The following is a 21,872-nucleotide window of genomic DNA, read 5'->3' as shown; positions in this document are numbered from 1 at the left end:
AGGCTTCATCTGCCGCTGCCCGCTCCCCATCGCCTGCGTTACCGCTTGAACTATCCACCCCCCCCACCCCATCTGTGGAAAAACTGTCTTCCAAGAAACCGGTCCCTGGTGCCAAAAAGGCTGGGGACCGCTGGGCTAAAGGACTTCAAAATACTCATTGGTTCTAACAGAAATCATTTGGGTTTCACAGTTCCGCAGTACTGACCAGCATTTCACTCTAGGCCACAGTGGTAGTGTTCATATCTAAATCTCTGTGCAATGGTAAATCTCACATATATGAGCATCTCCACTGTACACATTTCGGTTAGTCATTATTAAATTAAACATTTGTCAAGAGACAAAACTTTACTTTTTAACTAGGTCTCAGTTCCAATTTCTAATCAGAATCAGCAAATTGCCAAAATCACATTTTCTGATTTCCTAATTATCTCTTTTAATAAAACGACTAAGTTTGGGAGAATAAAAGAATTACTCCAGATTGCTGTTCTTAAACCTGACAGATGAAAATTTGTACTTACTTTCCTGGAATGGCTCAAAATAACTATAATCTGGCATACCCAGTCACTATTCCTTGTGAAAACAGTTTGTCTAATGTGCTTCCCAACATCGTCAAGCAATTCTCCAATTCCCAGCACACACTTAGCGGGTGTCCTACGAAGTTAACTCAATTCTGACACTATCTACCCAGAGGTAGCATCAGATCCCACAAGTTAAAGGCTCAGTCCCACAAGACTGCCCTCACTTAAGACATCAGTCAGAGTCCAGGCTGTTACCTGTGCTTCTAAGCAACTGGCTCTACACTGCAGGTTCCCATGACACTTTCCTCACGTTCCATTAATTAGCTAGAGCTACTTGTAGTACTCAGAGAAACATTTGCTTACGTTTACCAGTTTATTATAAAGGACACAGATGAACAGCTATATGAAGAGGTACATAGGGTGAGGTCCAGAGGGTTCTGATAGCAGGAACTTCTGTCTCCCTTAGAACTGGGATTAGATACCCTCCTGGCTCATTTATCAACCAGGTAACATCAAATTTGGTTGTTCACGAGTTTTTATAGAGCTTTAATCCCCACACCCCCATCGAGGAAGTTGGTGGGTGGGGCCGGAAGTTCCAACCCTCCAATCACTTTGTCTTTCTGGTGAACAGCCCCATCCCTGAGGCTATGTAGGGAAGATCCCACCCTAAATCACCTCAATAGCATTACTCAGGTGTGACAGAAAGGGCTTAAGCTTATTCCTATCACTTAGGAAATTACAAGGGTTTTAGGAGCTCAGTGCCAGGAACTGGATGAAGACCAAATATATTTCTCATTATACCACATTTTTCTTCTTTCATCTCTTCCCATTCCACTTCCACCCTTCATTATCTTTAATATCAAGCACACCTTGATATTTTTTCTTCAAAATCACAAAACAACAACAAAAAACATCTCTTACATCTACATGAAAGAAAATGAATTAGCAACTTGAAGAGATGAAAAGAGAAAATGAATGGACTTTAGAAATAAAGGATGATAAGTACACATGCGCTGCTAAAGAAACTGTGAAAAGCAGAAGTGGAGAATCTCAACGTCATTATCTAAATGGCAAAGGATTCCACCATAGTTATAGCAAAAAGAAATGGGTTGATAGGTAAGCATTCATTCTCTGGCAACTCCTTAAAAAGCAAGTCCTTTAAGTTAATAAAGAACTTAAAAAATATACAGAAACTAAAATTAAAAAAAAAAAACACCTCACAAAGCATCATACGTTCCAAAGATATATTTTATAGAATTTTCATTCCTGGAACAACCACCTATTCTGCTCTCTTGACAGGAACCATCCCTCACATTATGATCGACCATTCAGACTTCTGAAAATATGTATAAAATCTCTAAGTACATCCTTCTACGTGACAAACCATAATACGCAAATGTAATATGCAGGCGTTAATTACAGAAGACTATTTATGAAAAGTTATCTTAGCACCACTGATCTAACACATCACTAAAACCTAATGGAAAATTGGCTCTTATACAGGCAGCACTGCCACTACCCTTATCTGGTCTTCAATGCCTCATTCCTGGACTACTACAACAACCTATCAATTACTTTGTCTGCCTGAAGTCTCCCCCTTTCCCCAACCCACGATTCTTTCTGTATAGCAACCAAAGCAACCTTCCTGTAAAACATGACTTAGATCGACAACAGTATTTAGATGTAATGAAATTATAAAAATCTTCAATAATATAGAATATTAGGTCATTCAGACAGTTCTTTACCATAACTCAACAGAATCAGAGAAACTATATCATACAGTTTTATAGTAGGAAAAAGCATAGACTTGGGAATCAGGAGACCTAAGTTCTAGTTCCACTTCAATCATTAACTAGCCACGTGACTTTAGGAAGAAGAGACTGAACTCAAATTTCGGCTAACCTCCTTTTCAGCTCTAACATTTCTCATTCTGAAGAGGAAAAAAAATATTCATGAATATAAAGCCTAATGAACAGGGGGAATTTTGAGATTAAAAAAAGTACTACTAATAATCACTCCTAAACAAGAAGTATAAACGGGACTGTTCCAGGAACGCCAAAAGGTATGATCACCCATACTGATAGCTATGGTGTTACCTAAATACTGTTTCTCATTTCCATATCCTTAGAAGCTTGCTTTCTTAAGTCTGTATTTTGTTTTTATTCTTTTGTTTTTGGAGTTTGCTTTGTTTACTTATCAATTGATTTATGGCTGCATTGGGTCTTTGTTGCCGTGCATGGGCTTTCTCTAGTTGTGGCAAATGAGGGCTACCCTTTATTGCAGGGTGCGGGCTTCCCATTGCCATGGCTTCTCTTGTTGCGGAGCATGGGCTCTAGGCGCACGGGCTTCAGTAGTTGTGGCTCACAGCCTCTAGAGCACAGACTCAGTAGTTGTGGCACACGGGCTTAGTTGCTCTGCAGCATGTGGGATCTTCCTGGACCAGGGCTCGAACCCGTGTCCCCTGCATTGGCAGGCGGATTCCTAGCCACTGCACCACCAGGGAAGTCCCTGTTTTGTTTTTAAATTATACTAACTTTGGACATTCAGAAAGTTTGAATTCTTTTCAGCTAATGTCATACATGACATTCTAGAAATATTTCAGAAAGTAATCTATATTCTCATTCTTGACTTTATAAAGAACACAAGCTAACACCTTTCCCAGTTTAAGGTTTAAGATGTATATATGTTGAACCAAATTTAGAAAGTTTACTTAATGCCCATAAGGAAGAAACAATCCACAGAGTTTTGAATATGATTTAACTGTGTAAGGTAATCAAAAAAGATCCCTGTACTACAAAGCCACTCTCAAAATATAAAAATATGGAACAAGGTTGAAACCTAAGTAGAAAATACCAGATTGGTACAATTTCTAAATACTTAGAAAATTCATGTTGATTACTCCTGAGTTATAAAGCTGATAAAAACCTCAACTGATCTCTGATTCTAAAAATAATTACAGCTACAAAAGAAAAATACAACCCCAAATTTTAAATATCCCAACTATTATTGGTTGCTCATAAACATAAACCCAAGTTAATTTTCAGCCCTGATGTAATAAGCATGTGGTTCTCTCCTACCTTCCATTCCAAATTATAATTTGGTTGGAAACACAGAACAATTTGTAATCACACTTACCACTAGAGCTTTCACAGAAGCTTTGTGAGGCATGGGCAGAGGCTTTCTCCAGTGGCTGGGCCCCTACACCTGAGTCCAGCTGCTTTGTATTAGCCATTTTTGAGTCTTCCCTTAATGTGCTAACTGTTGTCTCTTTTGGTTGGGTCTGCTGCATTTCCTGGCCAGGTCCTGGAGCATCACCTGTTCTCACTAAAGTCAAGGGAGGCTGTGAAGAGTCTGCCTCTACAGGTTCTTTTTCTGCAGTCACTGATTTCAGATCTCCTTCACATTCTGCACTCTTTTCTTCTTGGGTATCCGCTCTATTCTCAACACATGGTTCTATTTCTGGAGCATCATCCTCCCACAACTGAGAATCTGAGCATTTTTCCACTACCTCTAAAGGTTCAGAAGAAACATCAACTCTGGGAGATGGTTCCTTCACATCTACAATGACAACACTCGAGTCCTCTGAAGTAGCTTCTTCCCATGCTTCCTGATCCTTATGTTCCAATTCTTGGTCAAGTACTGGAAGCTTTTGGGGGGAATCAATACTAATCACACTGGTTTCAACTTCCATAGCTTCCTGGCATTCTTGTTTGGGGACTTCCTTTGGAAGACCCAGCCCCTGGGACTGAGTTTCAGTCAGAGAAAGGTGCAATGCAACACTCTCCATATTTTCTTCTTTGGGCTCCTCTCCTTGACTTTCACAAGGAGTCTCAGGGATTTCTTCCACCTCAGACCCTGAAGACCCCTCCTCTGGATGATGTTCTTTAAGTTCTATAGCTTCCTCCTGATCTAACACACTAGAGAGTGCCTCAGATCGAGTAGCTGGAGAGGGAACTGCCTGACTACCTGAATCGCAAGTGAGATCAATACAAACGTCTTCCGCCACAGTCTCTTCTCTGCCTTTGCAACCATCAGCTAAAATACTAATGTCGTCTCTGCTTTCTGTGTTAACCCTCTTTGTTTTATCATCATTCTGATTCAGTTCTACTTGGCCATCTTGTGCTGGATTAATCAGGATACTATCATTTTCAGCAAGAACAAGTTTAGAATTGAGAACTGGAGACATGGGTTCCGTATCCTCAATCTGTGTGCTTTCTCCATCTTCATCAATCCTGTGAGAACTCAAGCTTTCTATCTTTGGGGACTGACTATACTCACTTGTAGAAAGCATCAACTTACAAGAATCCCCTGTCAAAGAAAGCCCAAGATCCTCAGAGGAATTCTTTGGTTCAGTCTCTGAAGTTTTAGAATACTCAACAGTCAAAGATGAACTATGCAAACCTCTATCCTTCTTCTCATCATTTGATCGTTCTTCCAAACTTGGAGATGGAATGAAAATGTCCTAGGGAAGAACAAAAAGACACAAATAATCATTTTGTCATAATCGTATTTCTTTTATATCTAATCCTTCAATTCTAAAATTTCTAAATCTAGGGCCATAATCACCAGCCTGTTCATCAACACAAGTCACTGTTTAATGCTCTTCTTGTGAATCATTGATCTAGAATAAGCACAATCCAAACAAAAACCTAAAGGTATTAACTTAGGTAGGAAGACACTTAAATTTAACTGTATACCACTACTAAAATCATATCATACACTGTATGATGGGCCCTCAATTATACAGGAATCACGTGAACATATGCCTACACAGTTCACTTCGGTTCTCACAAAGTGGGAATATATACAGGCATAACTCAGAGATACTGCAGGTTCAGTTCCAGACCACCACAATACAGCAAGTCACACAAATTTTTAGGTTTCCCAGTGTACATAAAAGTTGTGTTTACATTATAGTCTATTAAGTGTGCAATAGCATTATGTCTTTAAAGATGTACATACCTTAATTAAAAAATACTTCATTGCTAAAAAAATGCTAAATGTCATCCGACAACGATGGATTGCCACAAACCTTCTATTTGTAAAAAATAAATTATCTGCAAAGCACAATAAAGCAAAGTGCAATCAAATGAGGTATGCCTGTCCTTATTTCACATCCCACTATTTCAAAATATGCTAGCATTCATAAAGATGTAAAATTCAAAGTTTACAATAATATTAGTCAACAGATACCATTACATACCAACAAGGAAGGCTGAAGGTAGTAAGACTACATCCTGTTGGTGAGGATGTGAAACTGTCATACACTGCTGGTGGCAATGCAAAAGCTAGAGCCACTTTGGAAAACAGATTGGTACTATCTTCTAAAGTTAAACATACATTAATATTACCATATGACTCAGAAATTGTACTTGTAGGTAATTAACCCAAGAGAAATAAAATCATATGTCCACACAAAGATGTAGTATGCAAATGTTCACAGCAGTATTATTCATAATAGCCCAAAACTAGAAGCAACCCAAATGTTCATCAATTGGTGAATAAATAAATTGTGGATATCTATATTACAGAATACTACTCAACAAAAAAAAGGATTAAAATATTAAAACTTGCCAGAATATGAACGAATCTCAAAAATATGCTAGGCTAAAGAACTCAAACACAAAACACCATACACTTTTGATTCCAATCATGAAATTTTTAAAAAAATTTTTGGCTGTGTTGGGTCTTCGTTGCTACACACAGGCTTTCTCTAGTTGCAGTGAGCGGGGGCTACTCTTCATTGCGGTGCACGGGCTTCTCATTTCAGTGGCTTCTCTTGTTGCGGAGCACGGGCTCTAGGCACGCACGCGGGCTTCAGTAGTTGTGGCTTGCGGGCTCTAAAGCGCAGGCTCAGTAGCTGTGGCACACGGGCTTAGTTGCTCTGCAGCATGTGGGATCTTCCTGGACCAGGGATCGAACCTGTGTCCCTGCATTGGCAGGCAGATTCTTATCCACTGTGCCACCAGAGAAAACCTATATGAAATTCTTGAAAAAATAAAACTATAGTGACAGAAGGCAGATGAATGCTTGCCTAGGGTAGAAGAGTGGATGGGGGCAAAGGATTATGAAGAAACTTTTTAGGGTGAGGAAACTGTTCTGTACTTTGATGGTGATGGTGGTTATACATTTGTATACAACTACCAAAATTCATCAAACTATACATTTAAAATGGCATTCTTATTTATGTAAATAATACCTTAAAAAAAAGAAAATAACCCAAAGCTAAAATATGTTTTTATTAAGAATTTAATTTGTTATTTTGCCTAACATAAATGCTGTAACACTCTAGACATAGCTGGTAAGGCATTCATTTCCTATTTTTAAGGGAATGAGGAATCAAAATAGGTTGCCAAACATTCTGTATATTCTATAACTTCTGGTATTTCAATGTCTGGTGTTACTGTTTACACTTTTAGATTATAAAAATAGTCTTAAATTTCAATCTGCTCATATACTCTGAGGCATGACTGAGTATAAATTGGTTCAACACTTCTAATGGCAATTTGGCAATACACGACAACAGCCTTGAAATTTTATATACCCTTTAGTCCAATAATTCCAGTTCCAGGAAATTATTTGATGAAAATACACTGGGATTTAGCTACAGTGCTTGCTGTTCAGTACTAAAATTATTATTTGGAAAAGGAAATAATATAAAATATCTTAAATATCCACTGATAGGAGATTCATTTAAAAATTATGATACACCTACATGATGGAATACTTTGTAATTACACAAAATTGTAGATGAGTATTTAAAAATATAGAAAAACATTCAGGCTATGCATTAAATAGAAAAGTTTTTAGTTAAAACATATATGAATATATATTTTATTGTGGTCTATACATTTTTATATAATTTTCATTTTTTTAAGTTAATAAATATATACTATTAAAAAGTTATGAAAAACAAAACAAAAAAGTTATGAGCAGTTACTTGAGACAGGATAATTGATGATCTTATTTTCATTTATCTGTATATTATACACACTCTACAAGAAAAATGTATTTACTTTTCTTGTAAAAAATAAGTCATTTTACAAAGGCTTATAGTTAAGACATTGCTAATAAAATTATAAATACCTTTTTAAAAGTCAAACTCATAAAATAACCACTTTAAAGTGAATATTTACAATGTGCAACCACCACCTCTATCTACTGAAATGAAAATGAAAACATTTTCATCACTTCAAAAGGAAACCTCAGGTACTTCCCTGGTGGCACAGTGGTTAAGAATCCGCCTGCCAATGCAGGGGACACGGGTTCGAGCCCTGGTCGGGGAAGATCCCACATGCCACGGAGCAGCTAAGTCCGTGTGCCACAACTACTGAGCCTGCACTCTAGAGCCCGTGAGCCACAACTACTGAGTCCGCGTGCCACAATTACTGAAGCCCGTGTGCCTAGAGCCCATCCTCTGCAACAAGAGAAGCCACTGCAATGAGAAGCCCGCACACCACAACAAAGTGTAGCCCCCGCTTGCCACAACTAGAGAAAGCCCGTGTGCAGCAACGAAGACCCAATGCAGCCAAAAAAAACATAAATTAAATAAATTTAAAAAAAAAAAAGGAAAGGAAACCTCATATTCATTAAGCAGTTGTCCACATTCTGAATATGTTTTAAGTGTTATCAAAGTAAATACTTACGTGATATCTTTCACAGAATTTTTTCAATATATGTATAATTTCAGTTAGCAAAGTAAAACTTCAGGGGCTAACCAGCCTATCAATAAGCTGTACTTCTTAAGACTGCCTGGATCTAGCCTCCGAGTGTCTGGCCCCTAATAATCCACAGCGCTGAGGCTCCCTGAAGGCCTAGTCAGAATAACAAAGTTAAGTGAAAAAACCACCTCAGGGCTCTGGATAAAGACTGACGAAGAACTGTCAGGACTGCGTTCAATGAGTCAACCAGTCTAGATTCAACAGACATAAATCCATAGTATCCAACCAGTCAAAAACTGGTCTCACACACACAGTTTAGGAGCCACACAATCATCCATACTCTGACTTGTCATCCCCAAATTAATACGTATATCAAGAATGAGAAAGTGTTAAATATCAAACTATTTTCTACTAATCCTCTCCTCAGCCCTCACATCCTGGTGAAGGGTCGAAGAGGCTATGAAATTAACAAACATATTAGGAAAAAAAGAAAGAAATACATGGGGCTTCCCTGGTGGCACAGTGGTTAAGAATCCGCCTGCCAATGCAGGGGACACGTGTTCAAGCCCTGGTCCAGGAAAATCTCACATGCCGCGGAGTAACTAAACCTGTGTGCCACAACTACTGAGCCTGTGCTCTAGAGCCCACGAGCCACAACTACTGAGCCCACGCACCTAGAGCCCATGCTGCTCAACAAGAGAAGCCACCACTCCCACTCGCCGCAACTAGAGAAAGGCCACGCGCAGCAACAAAGACCCAACGCAAACAAAAATTAATAAATAGATATTACAACATCAAAATTAGGTTCACTTGGACTTCCATAACCAATTTACAGAAGAAATAACAGATGTGCAAAGGTGAGTCATTAAGACTAACATGTGGGCTTCCCTGGTGGCGCAGTGGTTGAGAGTCTGCCTGCCAATACAGGGGACACGGGTTCGTGCCCCAGTCCAGGAAGATCCCACCCGTAAGCCATGGCCACTGAGCCTGCGCGTCCAGAGCCTGGGCTCCACAACGGGAAAGGCCACAACAGTGAGAGGCCCGCGTACCGCAAGAAAAAAAAAAAGACTAACATGTAAGGAGTTTGATACATAATGAAAAAAGTACGGAACTTCCAAATAAAAACAGTGGATTTAATACACACATTTTCTTTAACTCTCTTCCAAAATCCCACTAAGCGATGGTAAAGGGATTTTTTTTTTAAATGCATTTTCAAGAAAAAGAGAACAGGGATTTCCCTGGTGGCGCAGTGGTTAAGAAGCCGCCTGCCAATGCAGGGGACATGGGTTCGAGCCCTGGTCCAGGAAGATCCCACATGCCGCGCAGCAACTAAGCCCGTACACCACAACTACTGAGCCTGTGCTCTAGAGCCCGTGAGCCACAACTACTGAAGCCCGTGAGCCTAGAGCCCGTGCTCTGCAACAAGAGAAGCCACCGCAATGAGAAGCTCGCGCACCGTGAAGAGTAGCCCCTGCTCACCGCAACTAGAGAAAGCCCGCACGCAGCAACTAAGACCCCATGCAGCCATAAGTAAATAAATTTATTAAAAAAAAAAAAAGAAGAAAGAAAAAGAGAACAAAGAACAGATAACCACAATAAAATTTTGGAAGAGTGGTCATCCATCTAGCAGACTAGTGAAAACTGAATTCCTAAGACAGCAGTGGAGAAAGCTAAGAAGTAACCCAAATTATACCTCAGAACTACCATGTCCCAAAAAAGATTCAGGACTTGGCAATAGCCCAGGTAACTCTGGAAGTGGTGATGAGGGTAGTGCTAAAAACAGGAGGAACACTGGCTGGAAATCTATTTAAGAAGCAGTTTAATCCCCAGATTCGCTCTTCCTGACCCTCCTCTGCCCTGGAGAGGGTAAAACAGAGCATCCCTGAACTGGAGGAAAAGAGGCACAGTTATCAGAAAGTACCAGACTGAAAACAGGGAGATTAAATGAAAATTTACATATTCAATGGAACCTGCACCTGCCTCTCAACACCCCCAGTCCTCTTCTATCACAGACTTCTAAAGCAATGGCAGACAGGAGGGAACGTGAACAAGACAAGATAAATCAAGATACTGACATTAGGGGACCCCAAAAATGGCCCTGCATATCACACTACAGTAAATTCCAGACACATGAAGCACTAACCACCAATTCAGAACTTCTAATCAGTTTTCTGGGATTTCACTCTTAAAGCAGTCAGAAAATCAAGGATTATTATCAGACTCTTGAGGAAAGCCTCTTTAAAAGTCAAACATCAAAACTAACAAAACTAAAATCTATTTGAAGAAATAGTGACTACTGCAGGGAGAAAACTTCTCAGAAACTATTACTAATATCATTAAGGAGATAAGATAGTATACCCATGAAATGACAAAATGCTATTTTTTTTAAAAAAGGGAGAACATTCAAGGAAAAAAAAAAGAGTATAGAAATGAAAAATCCAAGAGTAGAAATTAATGTCTCAGAGAAAGTTAAAAAAATGGTTGAACCTGGCAGTTGCACTCCTAATTATATACAAGAGAAATAAAAATACACATCCGCGCAAAAACTTGCACACAAATGTACACAGCATTATTTATAATAGCCAAGAAGGGGAAACAACCCAAATGTCCATCAACTGATAAATGGATGAATAAAACGCGGTATGTACATACACAGTATTATTCAGAATAAAAAGGAATGAAGTTCTGACACATGTCAGAACGTGGATGAACTGTGAAAACATTACAGTAAAGAAACCAGTCACCAAAGACTACATATTGTATAATTCCACTTATGTGAAATGCCCAGAACAGGCAAATCCATAGAGACACAAAGTAGACTAGTGACTGACTAGGGCTGGGGGTGGGGGAAATGGGAGTGACTGTTAATAAGCATGGGGTCTTTTGTTGGGGGTGGAGGGGGGGCGTGATGAAAATGTTCTAAAATTAGACTCTGGGGCTTCCCTGGTGGCGCAGTGGTTGAGAGTCCGCCTGCCGATGCAGGGGACACGGGTTCGTGCCCTGGTCCGGGAAGATCCCACATGCCACGGAGCGGCTGGGCCCGTGAGTCATGGCCGCTGAGCCTGCGCGTCCAGAGCCTGTGCTCCGCAACCGGAGAGGCCACAACAGTGAGAGGCCCGCATACCGCAAAAAAAAAAAAAAATTAGACTCTGGTGAATAACTATACAACTTTGTGAATATACTAAAAGCCACTAGATTATACACTTTAAAAGGGTGAACAACACGATGTGTGAATTATATCTCAATAAAGTGAGGGTTTTTTTTAAGTTTTTGTTCTAAAATTAGACTCTGGGGCTTCCCTGGTGGCGCAGTGGTTGAGAGTCCGCCTGCCGATGCAGGGGACACGGGTTCGTGCCCTGGTCCGGGAAGATCCCACATGCCACGGAGCGGCTGGGCCCGTGAGTCATGGCCGCTGAGCCTGCGCGTCCAGAGCCTGTGCTCCGCGAGGCCACAACAGTGAGAGGCCCGCATACCGCAAAAAAAAAAAAAATTAGACTCTGGTGAATAACTATACAACTTTGTGAATATACTAAAAGCCACTAGATTATACACTTTAAAAGGGTGAACAACACGATGCGTGAATTATATCTCAATAAAGTGAGGGTTTTTTTAAGTTTTAAAAAAAATAGTTGAGGAAATCATCCAGAAAGTTAAACAAAAGGAGAGAGAGATGGAAAGTAGGACACAAAATAATAAAATTACAAGATTATTCTAGGAATATGAATATCCGAACAACAGGTACTCCATTAAGAAAAAAAAAAGAACAAAGGGGAAGAAATTAAATGATTAAATGTCCCTGAACTGAAGGGCTTGAGTTTCTAGATTGAGAGGGCTTACCAACACAATGAAGGAAAACAGACCTATGCCAAGGGTCTGGAAGTTTCAGAACACTGGGGATAAAAAGAAAAATCTACAAGATTCCAGTAAGGAAAAAAAACAGCTCACATATTAAAGATCAAAATCAAACTGGCCACACTTCTCAACAGCAACACTGGAAGTCTGAAGATGGTAGAGCGATGTTTTCAAAAGTTTAAAGGAAAATTATTTCCAACCTAAAATTCTATACTCCTACAAACTATGAATCATGTATGAGGGTAGAAAGTATGCTACTAAAGAATGTCCTCCATCAAAATGAGGGAGTAAACCAAGCAAGAAGACACGGAGCCCAAGAGGAATCCAACACAAAGACAGGTAAGGACAATCTCCAAAGACAATGAAAGGGAGGTGACAGTTATATACCAGGAATAGAAGGCAATAGCACGGATTAGAACTCAGGAGGCTCCAAAAGTGGTTTCTCCGAAATGAAAAAGTTTGAGGCCCCTGAACATCTTGAAAGGAGATATTGACAACTGGTGGAGAGCCTAGGGTTGATTTAGTGAGAAGTTCATGCGTTAAGGCAGAATAATGACTAATGCCCCCTTTCAATTTCAAAGCAACATTTTTAAGAAGTTAAAGACATAGTACAAATTATACTCCAATAAAGATGTTAAAAAAAAAAAAAGACATAGTACAAAATTCAAACATAAAAAGTACATCAAAAAAAAAAAAAAAAGTACATCAAGATGTTAGATGACCCTGGAAATGTTCTAAAACTAGATTCTGATAACAGCTGCACAATTCTGTAAATTTACTAAAATATCACTAAACTATACACTTAAAATGGGTGAGTTTTATGGTTTCTAAATTATACCTCAATACAGTTGTTTAAAAAAAAAAAGATGTTAGAAGGAAAAAACTTTTTCTATGATACTCACATGAGAAAACTCAGGCTGGGATGGAACAGGAAGTGACCCAGGAGTGAAGACTGGTGTGCTCTGAGATACCGGTGTTGAAGCTTGTGGTGATATAGTGGGCTCAGGTGGGAGAGGGGGGTTTTCTATCCCTACCGGTTCATCACCTTTGAGTTTCTTCTGAAAAGACTCTCCCCCTTCAGATAACACTGACATATCCATTGGCTCATCTAGTTTAAAATAGGAAACACAAATTGAGAAATAAGCACTCATCAATACTATTCATGTTCCAATACCACTAATAACAATTATATTCAGATATTTTCATCCCTAAAAAAAACAGTGACAATTTTCAGAAAAGCTGATAGGTTAATAGAAGATTGAGTCCTGGAAATCTAGCAACACTTTATTCCCCTGGGGGAGGGAAGTCCACACTCCTAAAATACTCAGATATAGATTAAAATAGGGTTCATCTAGGGATACCCATCCATCCATATGATAGTAAATTAACTAGGTTCCTCTGAGACCCTTTCCTGATTATAGCTCAGTTTTCACATTTGCATAGGAACGCCCAGATTAATGGCACCTAATTTAACCACAGGCCTTGAAAGGCAGTGAACTTGTTCATCACTCTAAGTAAATATCTACGTATTTATGAACTCATTTTATTTGCATTAACTGCTAAGTGCAGAGAGGTGGATGCCAGGACAAATAGAGAAGGAGGAAAAAAAAAATCTATCAATGACAATCAGCAATGATTTATCAAAGAACAAAGTACAGGACACTAATCCTGAGACAAATTGCTCAGGAGGGAAACATAAACACAAACAAAACACAAAACACTGCTTTTCGTATAGTATCCTACCCACCTGTAGGCTAACAGGATCTTCCTCAGAACCAGCCTAGCTTGCTAGGTGTTTGATTCATCAACCCCTTTTCCCCTATCTTACAGCTTGACCCCAAACAGGCTTCCATTAGACCACTCTCACAAAGTACCTATGCCATTTAGTTTTTCCCTATAATCCACATTCATGCTACCAGGTACCCGCCCCACCTCCACCCCAATACCTACCCCTGCTGCTTAGCTTGGCCTCAAATGCACACTCCACTCTAATGCTAGGTTCGGGAACTGATGTTATAGGCCTTTATTTCCCTACCACAGCTGTGTTAGGTATTTTCATTACACCTTTTGATCTTTATTGCCATGACAAAGCACTTATTAAGGACTGTTCTAAGCACTACATATAAAAAGGCTTTAGGTTAATATTCTTAGACAACAACAACAAAATACAAAAAAGCATACAAAGTTGCACAGTTATGCACATATTAAGCAAATGCATTAAATCTAAAATTAACAAAGGAAAATACAATGTTACATGAAAAAAAAACACTGAATCATATACATAACATGATCCCACTTGTGTAAACATACTTCTTTGTATTTATGCATAGAAAACACTCTGAAAGGAAACACATATCCAAATACTAATTATATCTGGACTGTGGTATCACAGGTGATTTTTATTTTCTTCTCATTACTTTCCCATATGCTTTCCAAACTTTCCACAGTAAGTACTAATTATGTTTACATTCAGGGAGAGAGCATTTTTAATATAATTACTTTTATATATCTTCAGTGTTCACACTACAGATAGAAAAAATGGTTCTAAGGATAAGCCAAACTTAACTTGCATTAACAGCCTTTTTTGTAGAATGGATTCACTTTTATTTTTCACTGAAGATATCACTAATCATGTTATGCTTAGAATGATATTAGTCCATTTGGATACCTACATTGATTTCAAGAGAAAATAGCCAGACACAAACTTTGTGACAGAAGAAAGTCTAAGATTAAATTTTGTCATGGGTAAATGAAAATCCATGAGCACAGGCTCTGGAGGCAGCTGCCCAAGTTCAAATCCTGCCTCTGTGGACTTAGTTGTGAAATCTCTCTGTGCCTCCATTTTCTCATCTGTAAAATGGGGATAAAAGTAACACCTACTTCTTAGGAATGTTGTGAGGATTTAAAAAACAAACAAACAAAAAAAGAAACAAACAGAAGAACCCAGAATGAAAGAGAAGCAAAAAGAACAGTGCCTGGCATAAAATAAGTGTTCAATAAATATTAGCTATTGTACTATTATTGATATATGAAAGAATGAAAAGGGAAAAAATCATGGAATTTATTGGAAAAGACTTTGTAGAAGTAGGGAAAATTTAGAAATATCTTGAATGACTGGATAGGAGACTAGAAGAGAGCAAAAGAGGTTTAGATAATGACATAAATTAAGTAAAAAGAAAAACTTTCTTGTGTATAAAATAATATAAAATCACTAGGTCCTCAAAGGAGGAAGGGAATTAAGTCAAAATTTCTACCACCTGCTCCTAACCACTCTTTGGCTAAAACTGCTTTGATAATAGCAGAAATAACCTATAAAGAACAAAAGAAACAATTTTTGGTTCCCTCTGACCAGTAACATGCTACCATGTTGCTGGACACTATTAGGCCAATAGCAATAAAGGTCTTCATTATACTATTGATAATTCATTTGAGTTCAACTTGAACAATTTTCCCTTAAGGGTCTTTTCAAAAATTAAATTGTCAATAGAGAACTCTCAGAAGAATCAGTGCTAGAAGAGCAAAGAACTGAGGAAAGCACTTAACACTAGGCCACTCCCCTGAAGCTTAGACATGAGTCCTAGCGAATAGTTGAGGTCACAGTGTTCTAACATGTAAAGGAACAGTACACTTCACAAGGCAGAAGAAGTGCTGCCCCTCTTCTAACCTGAGATCAACAGATAGATCAAGAGAGCTCACCTTTTCTCCCTTCTTGCTCTGTGGGACTGCTAGGAACGATAAAGGGGGTAGATCGGAAGGCGTCAGGGGAAGGAGCAACAAGGTCTGAGGAATTCCTTTATACAAAGAGAGAGCCACAGGTTATTTTACCACAGCTACAGCTTCGCACTTGCTTTCTACTTTTTAACAGCAAAAATATCTGTAACTCATTCAAGTACTTATTAGTGCTTCTCTCAAACAGCTAACCGACCTTGGTAGAAGAGCCATGAACAATACTTCAATAACTATTTCTCACACCAGACATATCCAAAATTAGAATTAAAAAAAAAAAAAGATTAAGGGAAAAGCCATATGATTACAAGAGAAAGTAAATGACCAGACACAAGGACATCATGACTGAAAAGCAGGATGAGATAGTGCTAAAAAAATTAATTCATCTGCAGATTTGAGACAAATATTTACTCCATTTTTTGCCTATTATGAGAAAGATCATGTATATTCTTATTAAAAAAAAAAAAAAAGCAACCTCTTTGCCCTAATACGGATAAAGAAATCCAACTACTGTCAACTCTAGCATAACCTCTTCTGCACCCCTATGCCATTAAATGGGAAGAACTGCTAGGCAAATGGAGCAGCAGGCAGCTTGTTTTGGACATGTAACAGTCTCTAAATAACTGGGCAGTTTCTTTCCTGGTGAAACCTTTGGGCTACAATTTTAAAATCTCCAAATGGGAAAGCAGATCTACCTGCCTTCGATAATTCCACTAAGTTCTTATTCCCCAAAATTCTCAAGCCTAGAGTTTACTTTTCAGTTTCAAAAAGACTTCTGGACTACCAACTTTAGCTCTTTCAACCTTAGCCTAAAACCATCAGGCACATGTTTCCTTGAAAGGGTTATTTTAGGCTTACTTACGTGGAAAGACTCTCCTGAACAAGAGACCTCTGACCAGAGAGCTGCAGGAGGTGCAAAGTGGTGGCAGGTGTGGAAGCCAGAGAACACCCACCTTCTTCCCTTGAAGGAGTACAGCAACCATCAGAAGCTACTGAGAAAAAAAAAAAAAAAATTCTAGTTGCATTTACTTCTCATATTGACATTACTGAATTGTCAAAAAAACAAAAACCAAAACACACTCAGTAGTACAAAAAGCATAATATTCATATATCCACCCATGTTCCAAGAGGGCAGAAAATGTTTTCTAACTGCAGTACAATTAGTGCAATGCCACGCTAACGCAAATCTTGAGTGACCATTAAACATCCTCTCCCTAATGAATTATGGGTTTCTTTAATAAAGAATTGACGAAAAGAACTCCTTAGTCCTTTCTGTCATGATTAAAGCTTGGAGAAGAAAAGCCAGGACGCTTAAACCTCTCCTTGGCTGCTCTTCTTTCTGGTCAAGTTTCTATTATAAGACAGCAAGCGAGCCCTTTATTCCAAGGTCTAACTAAGGTGAAGTAAAGCTCATGCCATGATGCAGATGGGAGAAGTCAAAACGATGTGCATGACACCTGATGATATGAATGCAACAATTTTTATGATTAGAACCTGGGCTCCTCAAAAGACAGAAAAAATACTAAAGCACAAGTAAAAGGATATATGAGCAGTCATTACTGATTTATACTATGAAGAGGCTCCTGTTGGTCCCTTCTCCTTAGCACCAAATGGAGTATCAGCTGTATTAATTGCAAGAATAAAGAAATTTCTTAAATACAACCTTGTAGCTTTAATGAGAGACCAGAAAAGGTTTCTTGGTGATGGCTCTGTATGTCCTGCACACATTCACAGCATAGTACAGGAGTATAACCACCTCTTCCTCCCTACTTACAACCAATACATCATATTTTGCTGTTACTGAAGCTTTCTGGCTCTGTGAGGTTGCAGCATGGGGCACTGGAGGGGGTTAATGAAAGGTGAAACAAATACCATTCTAGCCTTCTAAAGGTATTATATTCTTTCTGCTGGACCATAACTTCCTATTTGTGGCAGAGGAACTAATAAACAGATGAATAAGTGACTGTTACCCAGGTGAACATGAAAATCTTCACTTAATTATCATGATATTTAAGATTTGAAGATTTATGATAACAGAAATAGCTACTCTTTCCATAACATTAAATCTGCCATATTATTAGCTAGTATTCTTCAGTATCTCCATTTCCAAAAGAGAAAGAAAATTATGTTAACACACGCTAAATAGCAATTATTTCCAAAAAGCCCTTCTCATTAATCAGCTAGAAACGTACTTTCCTTCCATACCACAAACAAGTCTGCACACCTATAAAGTGCCTTCTGACTTAAGACAGTACCCTCAGAACAGAAATTAAAGTTTAGATCTTCAGAAAAGAAGAGCTACGGCAACGAATTACTCTTTGTACCTGTTTTATTGCTCTGGTCAAACAAGTCTTCCTGAGTTGACAAAACCTCAGGCTCTGGTGACTTCTGAATCTGCATCCCACCTTCCAGAAGTTCTTGGACAGATATTTGTTCTTTTGTTTCCACAACAGCAAGAGAGCCTTTGGGACTAGCAGGCATGTCCTCTGACCTAGGAAATTCATATCACCAGGAGAAAAAGTTACTATGTTCAAAGGCTTTCATCTTTGAACAAAGAAGCATTTCCTGTTTTGTGTGTTTTCCTTTTTTAATTTCAAAATTTTATAATGATGCAAAGCCCTCAGCCCATTACAAAGTGTGTCTCAGTCTCTCACAAAGCAATACCTCTTTTCCACTCTGCTCACTGCAGTGCTGCATGCTGTCCAAGATTTCTGATAAGTGAGTTAGGGATTTTTGTTTCATACATTGTTATCTAGAGGTACATGAAGCAGTGTGATCCAGACGGCAACAATGCCAGAACAATGACCTCCCACAGAAAGAGCTTGGATGTAAATCATCCTCTGCACCAGCCACACACTTTATCTTCTGCTGACCTTTTTGATCTGATCTACTCAACCCAAGCCCCAAACCAAGACTCCTTCACACAAATACTACTTACACATGTAAGACACTCACTGCTGGCTCCGTTCCAGAGACTTAGGCGGTTCACCTACTCTACCATTCCCCAGAGTAAACACGATAGCAAAACTACCTAGAGAGTAATTTCCTAAGGAAAAGCGGAACGTTAAACTGAGTGTTTTGCATTAGAAAGACAACCTAAAAAAAAAAAGAAAGAAAGACAACCTCTCTTGATATTCAACTTTGTTCAGTACCCCATTCCCCACTGTTTCTACTGAAGGAAGAAACAAAAGAATACTAAATGTCTACTCATTCCCTCCTTCAAAATGGAAGCATCCCACTTGTCCTCTGCCATATCTAAACTTGAGGTATTGACCAGAGACAATGCTGTTTTGCATACAACAATCACCATAGGCAGAACAAAGGTATACTGCCCAATTCCCACCAAGTTAAGAGCCTGAAAGACACAGGAAAAGAATACCTCCCTATTTATCTATGCCATAAGCTACCAGATGCAGGATACCTGAGGACCCAAAGCAATCTGGGTGCTCCTCAAGTATAAAAACAGTAGACTTTCAAATATAATATTCTTTTGACTCTTACAACACTAGAGAATTTAGAAAGACAGACCACAGAGAGATAGTGCTTCTGCAGACAAAGAACAGAGAGGAGAAGTAACAACCAAAGATTAAGGGATCATCCTTACAGTTAAAGCAGCAATAAATTGGGCTTGTAATATGCCTAAAGATACGATGACACAATGAGAATTCATAAACAATAAATGTTTCTACTGGACCATAAATATGCCCAGGGCAAGGGGGGGAAAAAAAAATCAAGAATTTCTAAAAAAGTTTCCACCTGGCCAAGTGAAATGAGTGTAACCCGATAGCAGAAACCCAAAAATAGTTTTTAGAAAGAACTTGGTTTACCTTGCAGGTGGTGAATTTTGCTTTTCTACCACAGGTACATCCTTACTGGGCTGTGGTGCCACAGGGATATCCTTGCTGGGCTGTGCTGCCATGCGGATACCTTCATTAGACTGTTCTTCATGCTTAATTGCTTAAAGTTTTAGAAGAAGACAGGAAGGAAATATTTAATTTTTCAAAGTACTAGAAGTAGTCCCAAATGCTTGTTAAAAGGCAAAGATTTTAAAGAAAGAAATACAAACTGAAAATATATACAGGCATCATTCCAGAAAGGAAAATAACCAATTACCCACTTACAAAAAACCTTAGTATGCAAGCCATCAACTGACAAGTACTCGCCAGACAACGCTACAACCTTACTATACTAACTTAGATTATATTAACTTAGATAGCTATAAGATGTATCAAGGAAAAAACAACTAGCTCTAGCATGGGAAGAAAATACTTATAAACAAACTCTAAATGCCAGAAAACATGTTACGTACCAATATTAGCATCCACATCAGATAGCCTAGTATAAGCAGAGTTGGTGGTTACTGACTGTAGATTGTCTGCTTCACGTGGCAGAGTTTGTTCCTCAACATCCTGGCTCTGGGAAAGTTCTAGAACCCCAAAGCCCAGCTGTGATGAGGCAGGATCTAGAAGAAAACCCCAAGAAATCAGGTATCATCCCACAACATTATGTACTATGCAAGGTGCTGCCCTTTAGCAAAAGAAGGTCATATTCTTTCACATCAAAGCCCTGACCCCAAATTTTTTCAAAATAAAATTAAGAATAAAAGCACTAAAAGCAAAGGGGGAAAATGCATAATGAAGCAAAAACTGTGTACCATAAAACCTTACAAGCACCTAATAAAGGTAGACTATTTCTACTTTCTAAAGAAATACATAAGCCACCCCCTACCGTGTGCGCGCGCACACACGCGCACACACACACACACACACACGCGGAGAGCACTGTACTTCATATTGTAATTTCACCCCACAAGGCATGCATCCCCAAAATATTTGAAAAACAAATGAATACAAAAGAAGTAAGAGTCAGTATGCAGAAAGGGGGCTAAAAAATGAGCTAAAAATTCCTGAACACCAAATTAGGTGGATTACCTTAGGCTACCAGCAAATTTCCTAATGACTATTCTCAATTTAATGATAAGAAATCTATAACCTGGGGCTTCCCGGGTGGCGCAGTGGTTGAGAGTCTGCCTGCTAGTGCAGGGGACACGGGTTCGCGCCCTGGTCTGGGAAGATCCCACATGCCGCGGAGCGGCTAGGCCCATGAGCCACAACTACTGAGCCTGCGCGTCTGGAGCCTGTGCTCCGCAACAAGAGAGGCCGCGATGGTGAGAGGCCCGCGCACCGTGATGAAGAGTGGCCCCCGCTTGCCACAGCTGGAGAGGGCCCTTGCGCAGAGACGGAGACCCAACACAGCAAAAATGAATTAAATAAATTAATAAACTTCTAACCCCAACATTTAAAAAAAAAAAAAAAATCTATAACCTGATAAAAGGGAGAAATTTAGACATCTGCATGCTCATGTTAAAGGGGTTAGACCAATCTACTATCCTGAAAAAGGCATAAAGCTACCTTCAGCACCAAGGGAGTGTGTGGTATCGTCTGAAATATCTCCTTCTTTTTCCTTTTTCTCCTTCTCTTCCACCTCTTCTTCCTTCTCTTCACCCACAGGAGGAGCAGATTCCACTGACATTCCCAAAACACTATACAGCAAAAAGACACAATCATGTGTTCGCAGATAGGCCGGGATATTTTGCTCAAAGAACTCTTTAAATTTTATTGTGACTCCCCACACACCAACCACGTTTTAAGCAAATTTGAAAAAGTAAAAAACCTCACCCCATTATTGCTTCTTTCTACAAAAGGCACCTAAAAGGTTAACAACTCAAAACACTGTAGCACAGAATTAAGTAATACAAATAAGAGACAGAGGAAGAAACAAACATACTTGATTTTTATCTTTCTCTGAAAAAATCTGAGCAGGGATAGAAAAATCTTGCACTCAAGAGAATTACTGACAAGTGACAAGAGAAGATGTGCATTAGATGTGCAGAGAAGGGGCTCAAAAATACATCTATTGGGCTTCCCTGGTGGCGCAGTGGTTGAGAGTCTGCCTGCCGATGCAGGGGACACGGGTTCATGCCCCGGTCCGGGAGGATCCCACATGCTGCGAGCAGCTAGGCCCGTTGAGACATGGCCACATGTCCGGAGCCTGTGCTCCGCAACAGGAGAGGCCATAACAGTGAGAGGCCTGCGTAGCACAAAAAAAAAAAAAA

The 21,872-nt window shown here is 39.2% G+C and overlaps 1 protein-coding gene across 4 annotated transcripts in view; it reads right to left on the bottom strand.

The window, feature by feature from the left end:
• The window catches only part of TP53BP1 (tumor protein p53 binding protein 1), a 68,946-nt gene that overhangs the window by 38,175 nt on the left and 8,899 nt on the right, over positions 1-21,872 (bottom strand). For 3 of the 4 annotated variants that reach the window (XM_024732521.1, XM_024732524.1, XM_024732525.1), the window contains exons 5-12: positions 21,169-21,299; positions 20,067-20,219; positions 19,585-19,714; positions 18,082-18,248; positions 16,620-16,749; positions 15,728-15,822; positions 12,934-13,139; positions 3,654-4,980 (exon numbers count right to left, since the gene is read on the bottom strand). In XM_024732521.1, coding sequence (XP_024588289.1) covers positions 3,654-4,980; positions 12,934-13,139; positions 15,728-15,822; positions 16,620-16,749; positions 18,082-18,248; positions 19,585-19,714; positions 20,067-20,219; positions 21,169-21,299 — 2,339 coding nt within the window. The remainder of the gene's footprint in view (positions 1-3,653; positions 4,981-12,933; positions 13,140-15,727; positions 15,823-16,619; positions 16,750-18,081; positions 18,249-19,584; positions 19,715-20,066; positions 20,220-21,168; positions 21,300-21,872) is intronic. The other variant, XM_024732523.1, reaches the window with a different exon arrangement.

Source organism: Neophocaena asiaeorientalis, unplaced genomic scaffold, assembly GCF_003031525.2.
Source record: "Neophocaena asiaeorientalis asiaeorientalis breed wild unplaced genomic scaffold, Neophocaena_asiaeorientalis_V1.1 scaffold119, whole genome shotgun sequence".
NCBI classification, from domain to species: Eukaryota; Metazoa; Chordata; class Mammalia; order Artiodactyla; family Phocoenidae; genus Neophocaena; species Neophocaena asiaeorientalis.
Note: the sequence above shows the minus strand (reverse complement) of the source record. Positions and strands in the feature narration are given on the sequence as shown.